Source organism: Alternaria burnsii, assembly GCF_013036055.1.
Source record: "Alternaria burnsii strain CBS107.38 chromosome Unknown 705, whole genome shotgun sequence".
Taxonomy (NCBI): domain Eukaryota; kingdom Fungi; phylum Ascomycota; class Dothideomycetes; order Pleosporales; family Pleosporaceae; genus Alternaria; species Alternaria burnsii.
In genome coordinates, this window is record NW_024066107.1 from 2,995,027 (window position 1) to 3,010,017 (window position 14,991).

Sequence of the window (14,991 nt, forward strand, 5' to 3'; positions counted from 1 at the left end):
TTCCTAGCTTCTGGACTGGGCACGCGACCTCTTGATGTTCACGAGGAACAGTCTCGCCTTCTGACTGTGACTTACTATTATCTAGATTGTCGCAGCTGTTTCTGCTGTCGTTTCAGCCTTCCACGGTGGATCAGAGCTGCTTAAACTTGTCAAGCAGAAACGCCGCGCTCGCAAAGCCCGCGATCAAGCTCAACAAGAATGGCAAGAAGAGCAACTGCAAGCTTCTTTATTGGCAGGGGAGCAACAGATTGACCTGAGATGGAAACAAGATCAGAGAGAGCTAGGCGACTATGTTCGCGTAGGAGATGGTGAGTGTAGTGATAGAAGTTCTCCCAGTAGATTTCAGAGCTGACGTGTGCGCACAGATACTGCTCGAGAGCGTCTCTACCATATAGGATTCATGCTACAGGCTCAGATCATCAATAGCTTACAGCAAGCTGCTACAAAGTAAGTAGTCTGACGACTCATATCAGCATAATGCTTACTTTTAATGTCCAGTGGGGTCTTACCTCTCAATTTACATGTCCTACACGAAGCCTCGATCACGAAACGGACAGAGACGTTAACAACATTCGACGAATTGAAGCAGAGGATATACATAGCAAGGCCTATGGTGCGGCAATTGTGGCCGCTTGGAGAAGATCATACGGGTGCATCCGCGCGGACCGCACAAGCGCATGATTACGGCAGGATCCACTCGTTATCGGACAATTATCCTACCGCAAGCTTCTTACCTCATATGGATCCTGGAGATACAGGATATACGTTGGCTGAATATTGCGGGAGCAAGACTACCAGAGATACGTCTAGCGGCTCTCGATTGGCCTACACGCCTGCACAAACTGCAGATCCGAACTTCAGTTTAGCTTTGGATGGACTTCGCCCTGGAGACCGTGCATCTATTCTGAGAGATATTCAACATATAATAAGCTCTTACCAAGGATTGGGTATTGAGAACGAACAAAGACCACTAGAAGGCCATGCGCATAGCGGAGGCCATCCTGCCCGACGCGATACCCTGACCATGCTCAATGACAGAGAATTCTATGACGAAGCAATGAAAGAGAAGGACCGAAGCATACCCCGACAACCCCATGGCCCGATACTCAACCAATCCTCACAGATAAACAATCAGTATCACCAGACGCAAACGCAAACGCAAACGCAAACGCTGCATCCTCGATGGTCAGATGCCTCTAGCTCAGCGCAGTCGAATGCGGCTTCTCTCGGTCGCAACAGCTCTAATTCATCGCAAGGTGACCATGTCCGCCCTCCAGTGCCAACATACGATCAACACGATGAGATCTATAAAAGCTCACCGTATACCTCTCCCTACGCAACTGCAGAAGACAGATATACACCCTCACCTATTGCACCACTGGCACCCTTACGTCCTCAAACCAATGCGCCATCGACTAGTTCTCCCAAGAATGACGTGAATGCACCAACACATATGCCCTGGCCTGGATCCCAGCAACACCGAGATTCTTCCCCTCCGCTGCAGTCTATGTCACCAGTACAATATAACCCAATACAGCCATACAGTGTGCCAATTGAGAAGGACGCCGTGAACATTAGTAAATCAACGCATCCTCAGTATTACGTGACGCCTCCAACAGAACGTGGTACATCTAGTTTACGCAGTAACAGCGATTGTCAAGCTACTGCGTACGTTCCCCCGACTGCAGCATCTCCTTCTTCGGTGCTAGGATCTACAGCTGTCTTCCACCCTCGACACGCTAGCATCACGCCCTCTATCGCTTCGACCGACAGTAGTAGCTCTGCCCCGATCGGTATCCTTCCAGGTCACCGTATGCGCAACAGCATCAGATCCGATACCATACAGGGCGGACCTGCAGGCGGAGAAAGAATGATGAACGGTCGTCCGAATAAGGATAACGATTACTGGGGGTTCTGTAAAGGTGCCTGGGCTGTAAGAGAGGACCCTAAGAAGGGCATCAGCGTTCGTACCCAGCCCTTGGGTTACTATAATACAAGACAAATCTGGGGCTGCAAGTCATGGTAGGTTGTGACTGTACGGAATGCATGTAAGACATACACTGACTTGGTACTTCTGCATCTGCAGCACCTTCACAGGCGACGTCTTTACTGCACCGCATCCCACCAAGAAGAACAAGACTGTCGAAATTGTCGATCCGCGAGTCAAGATCTCGATGTCCGGAATACGCTATCGATGGATATTTCTCGCTAAATCTCACGTCAAGAAGAAAGCATCAGACCCTACCTCGAACGACGACAACTTTGGCTGCGTACTTTGCCTGGCACAGGACAAGGTAACAGGGGTTTATGGCGGAGTGGAAACACTCATGAATCATATCGCGCTGACGCATGTGGCGGACATGAGCGAGCAGACAAGGAAGAAAGTCAACTGTATCTTGGGCAGAGTGGCAAAGTGTGATGAGGAGTTCGACATTAACATACCAATTTTTAAAGAGACGGAGCTTACCGGTTGAGCGAAGACAATCAGCCTTGAATCTTGGTGCAGAGGAGAGAACGGCGTCGCGGATCTGTTTCACAATACCCTTGCTTGATTGTGTTATAATGTAACCCGAAAGTATCAGCTGTGCCCTGTATTGATATATTATAGAAGCAAAACACTGCGAAGCCCTCTGGGGTACGATTTGGACAAAATACGTTGGCCCAAACAGCCTGATCGATATGGGTAGATAATGCATTGTCAGGTAAAACCGATGACACCGTCGATCTAGTCCTCCGACAACGACTTGCCTGGTCGCCAGTTCTTATACCGTTCTGCTTCCGCTGCAATGGTATGTGGAACATGCTGCTGTAGCGCCTGCTCAAAGTGCCGCATATGCACTTTTGCCTCACGGCTCGGATCCTCTGTATACTCTGTAATCGCCAACTCGATAGCAACAGCGCACAACCCACTGAGATCTGCTCCACTGCTCCCTTCAGTCCTCTTAGCAACAACATCTAGATCAATGTCTTCTGCGAGCGGCCTCTTTCGCGTGTGAATCTGCAGGATCTGCTTTCGCGCTTCCTCGGTTGGGAGGCCGATGTGAATATGCGCATCAAAACGGCCAGTACGGATGAGCGCCGAGTCGAGAATGTCAGGTCGGTTGGTAGCACCAATGATGAACACATCCTTCAGTGCTTCGATACCATCCATTTCGTTTAGTAGCGTTGTAACGACGTTCAGGCCGCTATCCTGCGTCTTCTCACGCGATTTACCGATGGAGTCGATTTCGTCGAAGAAGATGATGCAGGGTTTCGCTGCGCGCGCTCTGCGGAACACGTCGCGAATAGCTCGCTCAGATTCTCCAACGTACATCTTGATGAGTTCGGAGCCTTTCACTGCAAGAAAGTTTTGTTTGCTCTCTGTTGCGACAGCTTGCGCGATCAAAGTCTTTGCGCAACCAGGTGGACCGTATAGTAGGACACCTTTGCGAGACTGAGGTCCACCAAATTTGATGTCGAGGTCGGGATACTAGAAATATTGTTAATATTGTGAACAGATTGCAGATGTTGATGAAAGCACAGGACATCATATACAAGGCATTGCGACATGCGAGAATATACGTAGTTGGAACTCACCTTGAAAGGACGAATAGTGATGGCTTCAAGCACGGCGCGGACATGATCCAAACCTGCTATATCTGTCCATCTGACCTTTGGGACTTCAAGAATGCTGTCCTTCAATACCGTCGGTTGTACCTCACCAAATACAGCATCAAAGTCCTCTTGACGCACGTAGTCTGTCTGCTCAAGTTTCTCGTCAAATGTGGCTTTCTCCTCTTCGCTTATCGACTCGTCTATCTGCTGTTCTCGTTGGTCTCTTGCGAGAAGACATAAATCGTGAATGTCGCGCCCGACGAAGCCATGGGTGCGTTCTGCTAGCGCCGTGAAGTCAAGGTCACCAAGTCTGCTAGTAGTGCCCAAGATCTGTCGTAGGATATCTTCTCTCTGCTTAGCATTAGGTGGAAAGAGTTCGAGCTTTGTCTTAAAAGCTGACGGTGACCGAAGGCTAGTATCAATGTCGTATATGCTGCGTGCTGCTGCCGCGACAACTACTTGGTAGCCACCCAACTTTGCCAGCTCGGTTCGCAGTTTGTTCACAAGCGTATCAGCCTTGTCGAGGAACCTATCAAGATTGTCCATGAGGATCAAGCTCGGTTGGTTTTCACGAGCGTCCTCAAAAGCTTCGGATATTGCCTTTGCTTGTGCCTTTGGTTGCGTATCCGGATCTATGCGGTACACTTCCTGCCATGGGCATTCCGCTAGTCGCTCGAGCAGAAGACTTTTGCCAGTTCCCTCAGGGCCATGTAGTAGAAAAGAAGTAGGTCCACACAGGCGTAGGTCGCGTTGATGAGGCAGTGTTTTCGTGAGATAAGAGAGGCGTTTATTTATGGTAGCAAAGTGGCTAGAGAAGCCGCCAATCCCATCGAACCTTACTTGAAAGTTTTGTGTAGGAGCTCTCGGTGCTTGCTCAATGGGAACGCCACCAGTGGTGGTGACTTGAGTGATGAGCTCATCGAAATACACCGCGTGCTTTTCAGTCGGATGCGGGTCAATGTTTTGCACAGTGACGCGCATCTTGTGGCTCTTCTGCTTGAAGCTTTTCTGCTGGACTGGAAAGCTGCATCCTGGGAGAATAATGTCGGAGTCGACTGCTACGGGAAGGTTAGAACTGCTAGTCAGGGAGTACCCGTTGACCTACCTAAAGTATGTCGCAGCCAGTACAGAAGTTGTTCATTTGAGCTGAATCTGGCGATCTGATTTTGAGCATCCGCAAGATCGATCTCTATGGATTTGAGAGGCTTCCAGGAATCGACCTTTTCGATGAAAACAGGATCGTTGAGAGAAAGATTGTATTGCTCTCGCAGAAGGTCAGTCACCTTGGCGATTGGCTTGTTTCCAGGGTTTGTCTGAGAGGCTAGCCAAGCTACTCCGTGACCTTTGAAACCAGCAGCTGTACTTAGTCGAATGCAGTCACCGTTGACAAGTCCCAGCGCTTTTAATTCTTTTTGCGATAGATGCACACGGAAAGCGCCACCCTCGAGCGCATTGCCGGGTATACTAGGCGGATTACGCTCCAGCGGACGTAAAGTGTAGGACGTTGCTGGACTCATATTATCACTTCCTACTGCGGCGAAGGTAGGTGGTGAAAATCTCAGAGATGGTCTGGTGTATCGGCGTGACTCACGTCACGTGTGTGTGTGTGTGTGTGTGTGTGTGTGTGTATGTGTGTCTCTTACGCTCAAGCCTCTGAGCAGCAGGTGGACCGAATTCAGCTCCACCAGTGTCTCCTAGCGTAGCACTTTTAGAATCTTTGCATGCTGCCAACTGTGGTGGAGAGTATTGGGGTGACTAAGCGAACCGAGGCGCTAGGCCCGATGAACACACTAGCGCGGCCTTGTTCCGAAGCTTTTGAGTATTGGGCTCGTAAGAGGGCAGCTTGCGATGTAACGAAGCTGCACAATTGATGCCACCGCCGCGCCTTCCCGGACATCTTCGGCCATGTCATCCCTCAGGGACCGCGTACCAGGTCCGCTGCGCCCACAGGAGGACCTACGCACAATCCTCGACCGTCGGCGATGAGTCCCCGCAAACCACGACTACGAACAGCCACGATGGAGAGAGGAAAAGTTGGTGGACTTCAGCTTTGAGCAGAATTGCACCATGGGACTCTCAGACATCATCTGCCGAACCACGGCCAGATCCGCAACCGCAACCGCAAGATGCTCCTACCTCGTACTCAAGCGAAGCGAAAAAGGACCTGTCTGAAGAGCAAACCTCGGAAATTGGGGCTGGGCAGATCGCAAGGATAGTGGAATCGCTGGCGGAGCGTCAGCGAAGGATACTGCGTTCGGAAGCACGTACACACGGGAAACAGGCAGACAACACCGAGAGTCGAGATCAAGACTTCCTTCCAGTGAGGACGTCTAACACCCCTCCAGAGAAGTCATCAGGTCAACCAGTCGTTCTGAGAAAAGTGTCGTCTTTTCCCGACACTCACAACAAGTGTGAACATACACGGGAGCAGCAACCCATCATACAGAAAGTCCAACGGAGGCAACACCCAATAGCCATCAACGAGGAGGACATTGCTACAAGCCCTCAAATCAACGACATTGCGATCATACGACAGCAGATTCAAGGCTTGTTTGAGCAAGTCAAAGCCCTCGAAGCCGCTCTGGAAGCGAAGACCGCGGTGGATCGGCAACCATCTTCGACTCGCCAGGAAAATCACACTTCATCCACGGAGCATGCACCGTTGGAGGGAGATGAGCAGCAATCTGTGTCGATGCAGTCGCTATCAACGAAGAGACCATTGGCCATGGGTGGGGATTCCTCTCGTCATGCGCATACAGGGGCTCGTTCCTCAAGGTCTCGTTTTGATACTCTTCCGCATAGTCAACGAGCTTGGCGTCATTCAGTTGTCACATTAGGCAAGACCGCTACCCGGTTAGAGGCAATGCGTTCTCCTGCGGTAGCCCCTGTTGCCAGGCATGTTCGCAATCGCCTGCGTGTATTAGATGAAGTCGCAAAACTAGAGAATGATCTCAAGCTTAGGACTCTACTACGATCGTGCTACAGAAACTGGGACCTTGTTCACGCAGAAGGGGCTGAGCCTAATCGCGATCATACAGAAACCACGCTCAGGGCTCAGAGTAGCATCGTGTCAAACAACTTGGAGAAAAAGAGCGATAATGAGAGATTGACGCGTCGGCTTCATACACAGCCCCGTTCGATGAAGTCATCAAACCATATCAACACGACCACTGAGGATAGTATCCAAAAGAGCACGGTATTTCAGGAGACCTTGGGGACTTCGGACGAAGTACCGCCAGATTCAAGGCTGAGATTAGAGCGTTCTACAACTACTTCGGACGATGTGCCTTCCAAACCATCACCCAATACATCTGAATTGAGTGAGCACTCGCTTCTTGAGGAGCTCTTTCCGGAAACGAGTAGTACTTCACAACCTCAGTCTGAGCCAAGAGACCGGTACCCAAAGCTCCACCTCCCCGACTCAATGCCTGTCGTTCGTCGAGAAAACTCCAATCATACTCAGTCATTCAAAGAGCGAGTGGTTGAATCCTTGCATAAGCAAGGAGAGCATGTCACTGTTCTCCAGCTCACAAATTGCAGCACTGAGTTGACGGAAGCCGATTTCCGTCGGATCATTCCAAAGGGCAAGCACATTGAAGGTTGGCATCGAGACGATGACTTGTACAAGGTCGTACCTGGTCGCGACCCCTTGAGTCTGGAGCGCCTACCCTTTTACTACCTCCTCTTCAAGAGCGCAGAAGCAGCTCTTGCGTACCAGAAGAACGCTTCGCGGCTGCACAAATTGAGCGCCCTCCATCAGCCTGCGAATATCTTCTCCGCCATTCCGCCACCTAAGGGGTTCATTGAAGAAGGCGAAGACATCACGGCCGCCATCTCATCCTACAACCTCTTACCTACACGCCATCCCATGAGCTTGAACGTTTTGATGCAGCCCTACAACCCTGCCCTACGCAACTTGGTTGAGAGAGGCGGCTACCAACCCATCGCACCCTCGGTCGACGCAAAGGGAAATCCAATTTGGAGGGTACTCATGCATATTGAAGGTTACGAGCCTACACCCTCGGACCTTTTCAAGATCTTCTCTCGCGACGCGTACAAGCACGGCATGATTCTGCCTCTCCATAACGAATCACAAACGTCGGTCCATCGTCTCCGCGACATGATCAACCTTAAGGTGTCGTCCAAGGCTGTCTCGTCGAGCCGTCCGCGCGCATACGGCACGTTTGATCAGTCGAGTTCTGATTCAGAGATGACGTATGATGATCCGGCGATCCAGAGCATGCTAGGTGGTGTCGATGAAGATAGCCCGAGTCAGCAGAACCAACTGGTCATGAATCGCGTGTACAATCGATGGGTGCTGGATTTTGACGACGAGGATACTGCTCGGAGATGGAGTGTGCGTTGGCACCGTAGACTGCTGCCTGAACTGAGTCATACAAAGGGAGCGTGGAGAGACAGCGAAGAGGCTAGAATCTGCAACACTGAGCTCCTGTGGTGATGAAAATGTTGTACAATAGACTGTATATGTAATGATGAGTTTTGCTCCTAACCCAGCTCTCTGGCCGTCTGCGAAGTCGTTGGTGGTGGTAAGACCGGGTATCATAATGTCACATCTCCCGCGGCCGCAGTCAGGAAGGCCGGACTCCAGTATTCATTCTCGCCAGCTTGTGTGTCTACCCATACCAGACTGTCTGCCATGAGGTCTTCGACGACAGCATGGGCCCGAGGTCTCTCCCAGTTGAGATTCAGCTGCAGCATGGATACTGTGACGTAGCCGAGAACTTGTATGGCTTCGAGCACCGTGCTCTGGTCCGTGTTCAACTCCTTGGGCACGCTTCTTATCAAGCTTCTATGTCCGATCTTCATGATGGAGAAGCACGAACCAAGCGGAGCGAGCGAGTCTACGGCGCGCTTGATGTCGTCATCACTCACTTGCATGCTTCCACCGATGCGCTGTGATTTGGATATGCGTGCTTTGAGATCAGAGACGCTTATCAGCCCGCCGTTCTCCGATCTCGTGGCCCGACACTCCTCGACAATCAAGACGCCCAGGTTGAAGTAGAAGTCGTTCACACTCCCGCCCAGCAGCTGTGCCCAGATGCTCTCGCCGCCTCCCCCGCTCGCCTTGCCATCTTTGCTGTCGCGGTGATACGACGATGCGAGGAAGTCAATGTTCAGCGCCGAGCACATGCGCGCGAACTCGGCGCGGAAAGCGGGGTTGGCGCGGATGTCCTTGGAGTGTGTGACGGCGAAGTTGTGGACGAGGGATTGGAAGACGGAGAGTTGGGTAGAGAGCGAGTCTGCATTGCGGGTGCGGAGCGTGGCGCCATGAGACGTGTAGTGGTGATTCTGTAGACCACGTGAGGAGAGCGAGGAGAGCCCCGGAGCGCGGCGGCGGTCCATATTCGTTGTTGTTGTTGTCGTCGTTGTCGTCGTCGTCGTCGTCGTCGTTGTCTTGGTGCGCGTGTTGGTGCTTGGTAGCTCCGACGAATGCAACCAAAACGTCGGCGTGATGCAGGGTCGCTGCCTCTCGTCAAGGAACACCCATCAATCACACAGTTCCCTCCACCACAAGCGGAGTCGGGGGAGATCGTCATGCCGAGCCGAGCCTCATGCTAACTCAATGACGTATGGCGCTTTGCTCGGTGAGTTATCGGGCGCTCTTTTCCGGTACAGGGCATCAGATGGCCACACGTTACCTGATAGCTACTCATGCGACAACATAATCTTAAGCCCTGGGCGCGACGCCTGGACGCAAACTTCTTCTCTCCCTTCGCTTTCTCTTCGTCTGTACTTTGTTGACCCACGCCATTCATCGACTGGACCCTGGCCCAGAGCTAGGCTGCCGCGCTCACGTGTATTAATATTTTTGCGTCTTACCCTTTCTGGAATTTATGATACCCCATTTCTCAACTGCTCGAGTAGAGCTTTGCGAAAAACCTCTCCTCAAAATTCTACGACATTCCTGGTTCGAGGAAATCTTCCGCCCTAGCATGGACCCTTCGACAATCAACAATTGCGTACTACTGTTGAATCTGCCGCCAAAAGCACTTGCTGGCATCGACCTACTCTCCTTTACATCATCACCGCGTTTTCAGGGTGTCAAGAATGTTCCGCCTGGCCTGCATTTCGTCTTCACTGCAAGCGATAGCACCTTGTCTGTAAGACATGGCGCGTGGTTCTATGTCACACCTGGCGTAGGCTCGCCACAAGTATTCGTCAAGAAGTGGGATCAGAGTGCCGAAGACCTGGTAGCCGAGACTTCGCAGACAGAAGTGTTGCGATACAAGGCAAACCTTGGAAGCATATGGAAAGACGGCTTGACACCATATCGCCAAAGTGTACAGGAGGGTGATTCTGGAGCTGAAGAAGGCTGGTCCGAGGAGTCTACAGACTGGAGCAAGCTTACATCACAAGTCACACCCACCATGCTATCGAGGATATGCGGGCTGAACCCCGACCACTGGAACTTGACATCCGCGTCTTCTGCCACACAGGATCTGGATGACATACCGGGCCTAGAGACTAGCAATAGCATGCTACATGCAGAGAAAGAGCTTCGCTTCCTGCCCATCGATCTCAAAAAGACCTGGAGAGAGGGCGCGACTGGAAGGGAACGCACAGAAGCTGCACAGGATCGATCCTGGTTCCTCGGTGATCTTATCGACAACCATTGCCAGGCAGGGGACTTACGGGGTCGAGAAAACGAGATTTTGGGCGAGTTGCAGTTTACTTTCCTTATGGTTTTGACGCTCAACAACAACTCCTGTCTCGAACAATGGAAACGACTTCTGCGACTCTTACTCACTTGTCGCCAAGCAGTCAAACAGCGATCCCACCTGTTCCTCGACTTTTTGAAATGTCTAAGGACACAGCTTGGTCATTGTGCCGACATGGAGGGTGATTTGTTCGATATGAACGACGTAGGTGGGGGCTTCTTGAAGCCGCTCTTCGGTCAGTTCCGTAAAGCTCTCGATGACTTCGACGGAAAATGGAAAGCCGATTTGGTAGACGAACTAGACGATCTGCAGGATTATATGCAAAAAGAGTTTGGATGGCAACCAGAGGGCTCGTATCTAAAGCGCGGCATGTTGGAGTTGGAGGACGGCGAGCGGGTAGAGATGGAAGTCAACGGCGCAGATGCAGACGACGAGCTGGGCGACTATGCACCCACTATCGTAGACTTAACTCCTGAACAGCAAAAGCTGTTAAGCGGGAGCGATATCGGTCGCGCAGAGCATACAAATGGCGAAGAGTCAGAAGACGACGTCGATCTGGATGACATGGATACGCGATACTGATGCATTAAGTAGACCGTGCATGACCGGTGAGATGGAAAAAGACACCGCAAACACTCCGCGCACTCTATTTCGTCGAGCTTAGTGGACGCCAAAAGCGGCACATGGTCTCAAATATAGGCGCCTGCAGGAACAGCCAGCCGCCAAACGCTAGTACATACATTTCTTGTATTCACGTGCTGATCGCTGTTGCAGACTGCACAGCCTTACGCCTAATATCGAATATCATCATACTTCAATCAGGTGTCCATTCTCGAGGATTGAAGCGATGTGGCCAAGCAGACGTGGCGAGAAAACATGCCGATGCCCGTTGCGGCGCAGCTAGTCAGCAAGGCGTTTTAACACGACTTTGCACAGAGACGAAGGTGGTGTAGATTTGGCCCCCAAGCTCTAGCACACCACCAAACTGGTTCGGGAAATTGCAGCCTTGGCTCGCTTTTCCCTGGCGCGCTATTGACACCCTTCCATCGCCAACGTCGCCAACGCCCGTCAACCTATCCCGAATGCAGGCAGCTGAGGCTGAAGGCGTGCATGTAATCATGCTACGTGTAGGAGCTTGGGACTGCTCATTGGCCTCGTTCATCAGCTAGGAGCCTTACGCGGGGACAAGGGCGACTGATCTTCACGCGAAATGAGGGCTGTGCTCGCGACACCCGGCCTTGAGCCCCCTTGGCTATGGACCCAAGCGATGCGGAACGCCTTAATGCTTTGATAAAACCCACGACTATTCTTATATCTAGTGTACCGCTGTTCCAGCACTACTCGACAACTCTGGCTATTTTCTCACCACCGCAACACCGCGACCTAACAACCCACTGACTTTGACAATACAAACCTTCGCAATGGAGAAGCAAAATGGTAAGCAGTCGCCTTCCTTATGACATTGCGCTTCAGCTTCACACAATTCAATGCATTCGAGTGAACTTCCATGATTGTTTGGAACACCACGCCGCTCTCCAGTCTTTAATTCCCAAACCTCAAACACAATGGCTCTCTTGCTGACAGTTTTGAAGTACCTATGCAGCAATATCCTCAGTCACCAGACATGACCGGCCAACCACCTATCTATCATCAAGATCCAAACGCGCAACACTATCAACAGCAACCAGCCATGTACGCGCAACATCCTCAAGGCCAGCCTGCTGGCTCACCGCCACCCCAACACCCCCAAGGCGCATACATCCAGCCCGACCATACAGGCGCTCAGCCCGGCATGCCTCCCCAGCAACAAAGCGGAGCCGTCTACCAGAACGCAACACCAATTGCAAGCCTAAACCGCGGTCCTGCGCCTGCAGATTGTCCTGCGTGCGGACAACGCGCCATGACCAACGTCGCGTTTGAGACGGGAAACACCACACACGCCTGGGCTCTTGGTCTGTGCTGCCTCTGCTGCTTAGGGTGTATCCCCTACGTGATGAACTCGCTCAAGGACGTTCAGCACAAGTGTGGCCGCTGTGGTGTGCTGCTTGCGACTTGGCACCGCAGTGGAACCACTGAGGTACACATCCACTCTTAGGCAATGTGGGGGTTCGCACATAGTGGCATATACGCACAGTTGAGAGGGGAAGGAGTTTTGAGATATTTGAAGGCGGATGATACCCAGAGAGAGTAGAGACGTTAAAGCGGCTGGTTGAAGGGTTCGCCTATTGGCTTTCAGGGGCTTTTTGGGTTGAATGTAGTTTTCACACGTTGTGCGTCGCTGTCATACCCAGATTTTATTGTATCTGAAATTACACGTATTTTCCTGCGATGCTCCATAACGACTGCGTGAGACAGGCAGGTCTTGCAGCACAACTATTCAAGCAGCATTTGTACTTCGAGACGCGTCTCCGTTCTGCATCAGTCAGAACACCGCTAATACGTTTCGCATAGGTATAAATTAAAGCATTGTTAAATCATGGAAGAGTGGCCGTTCTAGACTTCAAACAACTGTACGATCTGACGTCACTCAAGATCATTTGCGGTCATCCACACTGAAAACCGAAACATGCAGGCTACGCAACACCATCGACGCAGCGCCACACATCGTGAAGAAATAAAGGACAATACGGCATCAAATGTGCCGTGTAGCCACTTATTACATCACTGCCACTTTATCAGCCACACAGAAGCCACCGCTAGCGTAATCAAGCTTTTGCTACGCGAACCAAGCTTTTGCCAGCTTCCAAGATTCCTTGTCTCAGGTCGCTTGATCGCGTTAAGATCTTCATTTCCTCCACATCACTATGCCGCCAACCGTTCAGATCGAGGATGAAAGCAGGGTTAGCAACAGGTTTGTGGCTGATAATTTACCAATGCGGCGGGAGAGGTGCGAGAAATGATGTCGTTTCGCAGGATACGTGAGCGTGTGACGGTGTGTCGTGGGAAGATTAGCTTTGGGGGCTGCCGACCTAGAATATAGGGGACGTATCGCAAGCCTTCCTGTCTAGTTTTCACAAGGCCCATCCTTATCTTCACTCACTTTGAATACTCGGTCGGTACGCTAAGTGTAGGGTACTGCTTGCTTTGCTGGCACGCTACGCGGTTTGCTGTCCCAGACTACTCTTTCCGGAGCAAACAATCACAACAAAGACAACAATACGTCATCAGCACGACGTATAGATACCTCACTCCAGCACCTCAGCAGAGCATCACGACAACCATACCCACCATTGACAAACATGGGTTTCTTTAACAAGCGCAACACGACGCCTGTCGCCGCAGACACTACAACGGCAACTGGTGCTCACGAGAAGCGGACTAGACCCAGGCGTTCATCCAAAGGCGGTTCATCGTCCTACAACAGCAGACCTGGATTTGGATCATGGCTCAAGGCTACCTGGCTCGATATCCTGACTATGGCTCTCATGGGCGCTGTCGGTCTTGGTGTTTACTTCGCTGACCCAGCACCAAGCCGCAGCTTCCCCATCATCTTCCAAGATGGTGAGATCGTCTATCCCCAGTTCGCTTACCCTATGCGTAACGAGATCGTTCCAATTTGGGCTGCTGCTCTGATGGCTTTCTTCATTCCCTTTGCTGTCTTCCTGATCGTTCAGATCCGCGCTCGCAGCTTCTGGGACATCAACAACGCAACCATCGGTCTGCTATACGCCTTGATCACCGCCGCCGTCTTTCAAGTCTTCGTCAAGTGGCTCATTGGTGGTCTGCGCCCTCACTTCCTTGCTGTCTGCAAGCCTGTCATCCCTGCCGAACTTCTCCCGACCGTTGGCACCAACGACAATGGCGTTGATGCTGGTAGCGCCTACGGTAACGTCGCAAATGGATACCGCCAGATCATGTTCGACCGCAGCATCTGCACAGGTGACAGGAAGGAGATCAACGACAGTCTCGAGTCCATGCCCTCTGGTCACACCACGGCTGCCTTTGCTGGATTTGTCTACCTGTATCTGTACCTCAACGCCAAGTTGAAGGTCTTCTCCAACCATCACCCAGCTATGTGGAAGCTCATCGCTCTTTACGCACCTATCCTAGGAGCCTGCTTGATCGGCGGCGCCCTGACCATCGACGAATACCACAATTGGGTAAGTCTTTACAGCTGTCGCTTCAGATATCAAGATCATTGCTAACAAATACCTAGTACGACATCCTTGCCGGAGCTGTCATTGGCACCTTCATGGCTTTCAGCGCCTACCGCATGACCTACGCCTCAGTCTGGGACTTTCGCTTCAACCATATCCCTCTTATGCGTCATGCTCCTTTCGTCTATGGCGCCGGCCCAAGCTCTTTCGATGGATTCCACGATACCGTATTCACTCGCAAGGCCGGATGGGGTACAATTGAGGGAACTAGCTGGGGTGGTGCGCCGTTCGATGCTGCAGATGGTCCTAGGGGTACCATGATGCCACACCCTGACGGCCCTGCGCATGGCCACCATGGCAGTGCCTCGAGCCGTGTTCAGAGGAAACCTGTCGGTGCTGACAGGCATGGTGAGCAGATGGTCTAAGTTGCAGCTTAGGCTGGTAGACATCTCAGATTTGTCAGCCTATAGCATAGGGCTACGTACCAACCGAGTGGTGTGAGGTGTAGTTGATATAATACTGGGAACAGAGCTTAAGTAGGGCCTTTACTGGAGATGCCAAGTTGGTAACTCCGATTTGACGATTATGATAGCGAGGCGTTAATGGTTTCTGGGAATACC

The 14,991-nt window shown here is 51.7% G+C and overlaps 7 protein-coding genes across 7 annotated transcripts; 5 read left to right on the forward strand and 2 right to left on the reverse strand.

The window, feature by feature from the left end:
- Positions 1 to 85: 85 nt before the first annotated feature.
- On the forward strand, positions 86 to 2,474 carry GT037_001055 (uncharacterized protein; the record flags this gene model as incomplete). The annotated part of the gene is made up of 4 exons (XM_038926102.1): positions 86 to 308; positions 366 to 447; positions 499 to 2,022; positions 2,087 to 2,474. Coding segments are annotated over 4 exons (2,217 nt in total), but the record flags the coding sequence as incomplete, so codon positions are not given.
- A 251-nt stretch (positions 2,475 to 2,725) lies between these two features.
- Positions 2,726 to 5,111, reverse strand: GT037_001056 (aaa-domain-containing protein; the record flags this gene model as incomplete). The annotated part of the gene is made up of 3 exons (XM_038926103.1): positions 2,726 to 3,469; positions 3,577 to 4,652; positions 4,700 to 5,111. 3 exons carry the CDS (start codon positions 5,109 to 5,111, stop codon positions 2,726 to 2,728), a joined length of 2,232 nt encoding a protein of 743 aa, XP_038791959.1.
- A 353-nt stretch (positions 5,112 to 5,464) lies between these two features.
- Positions 5,465 to 8,053, forward strand: GT037_001057 (uncharacterized protein; the record flags this gene model as incomplete). The annotated part of the gene is made up of 1 exon (XM_038926104.1): positions 5,465 to 8,053. One exon carries the CDS (start codon positions 5,465 to 5,467, stop codon positions 8,051 to 8,053), a length of 2,589 nt encoding a protein of 862 aa, XP_038791960.1.
- Positions 8,054 to 8,154: 101 nt separating this feature from the next.
- Positions 8,155 to 8,958, reverse strand: GT037_001058 (uncharacterized protein; the record flags this gene model as incomplete). The annotated part of the gene is made up of 1 exon (XM_038926105.1): positions 8,155 to 8,958. The coding sequence occupies one exon, from the start codon at positions 8,956 to 8,958 to the stop codon at positions 8,155 to 8,157; it is 804 nt and encodes a 267-aa protein (XP_038791961.1).
- Positions 8,959 to 9,548: 590 nt separating this feature from the next.
- On the forward strand, positions 9,549 to 10,856 carry GT037_001059 (aar2 domain-containing protein; the record flags this gene model as incomplete). The annotated part of the gene is made up of 1 exon (XM_038926106.1): positions 9,549 to 10,856. One exon carries the CDS (start codon positions 9,549 to 9,551, stop codon positions 10,854 to 10,856), a length of 1,308 nt encoding a protein of 435 aa, XP_038791962.1.
- An 839-nt stretch (positions 10,857 to 11,695) lies between these two features.
- GT037_001060 (uncharacterized protein) lies at positions 11,696 to 12,369 on the forward strand (the record flags this gene model as incomplete). Its single annotated transcript, XM_038926107.1, has 2 exons — positions 11,696 to 11,711; positions 11,867 to 12,369. 2 exons carry the CDS (start codon positions 11,696 to 11,698, stop codon positions 12,367 to 12,369), a joined length of 519 nt encoding a protein of 172 aa, XP_038791963.1.
- Positions 12,370 to 13,477: 1,108 nt separating this feature from the next.
- Positions 13,478 to 14,796, forward strand: GT037_001061 (pap2-domain-containing protein; the record flags this gene model as incomplete). Its single annotated transcript, XM_038926108.1, has 2 exons — positions 13,478 to 14,374; positions 14,431 to 14,796. Coding segments are annotated over 2 exons (1,263 nt in total), but the record flags the coding sequence as incomplete, so codon positions are not given.
- Positions 14,797 to 14,991: the final 195 nt, after the last annotated feature.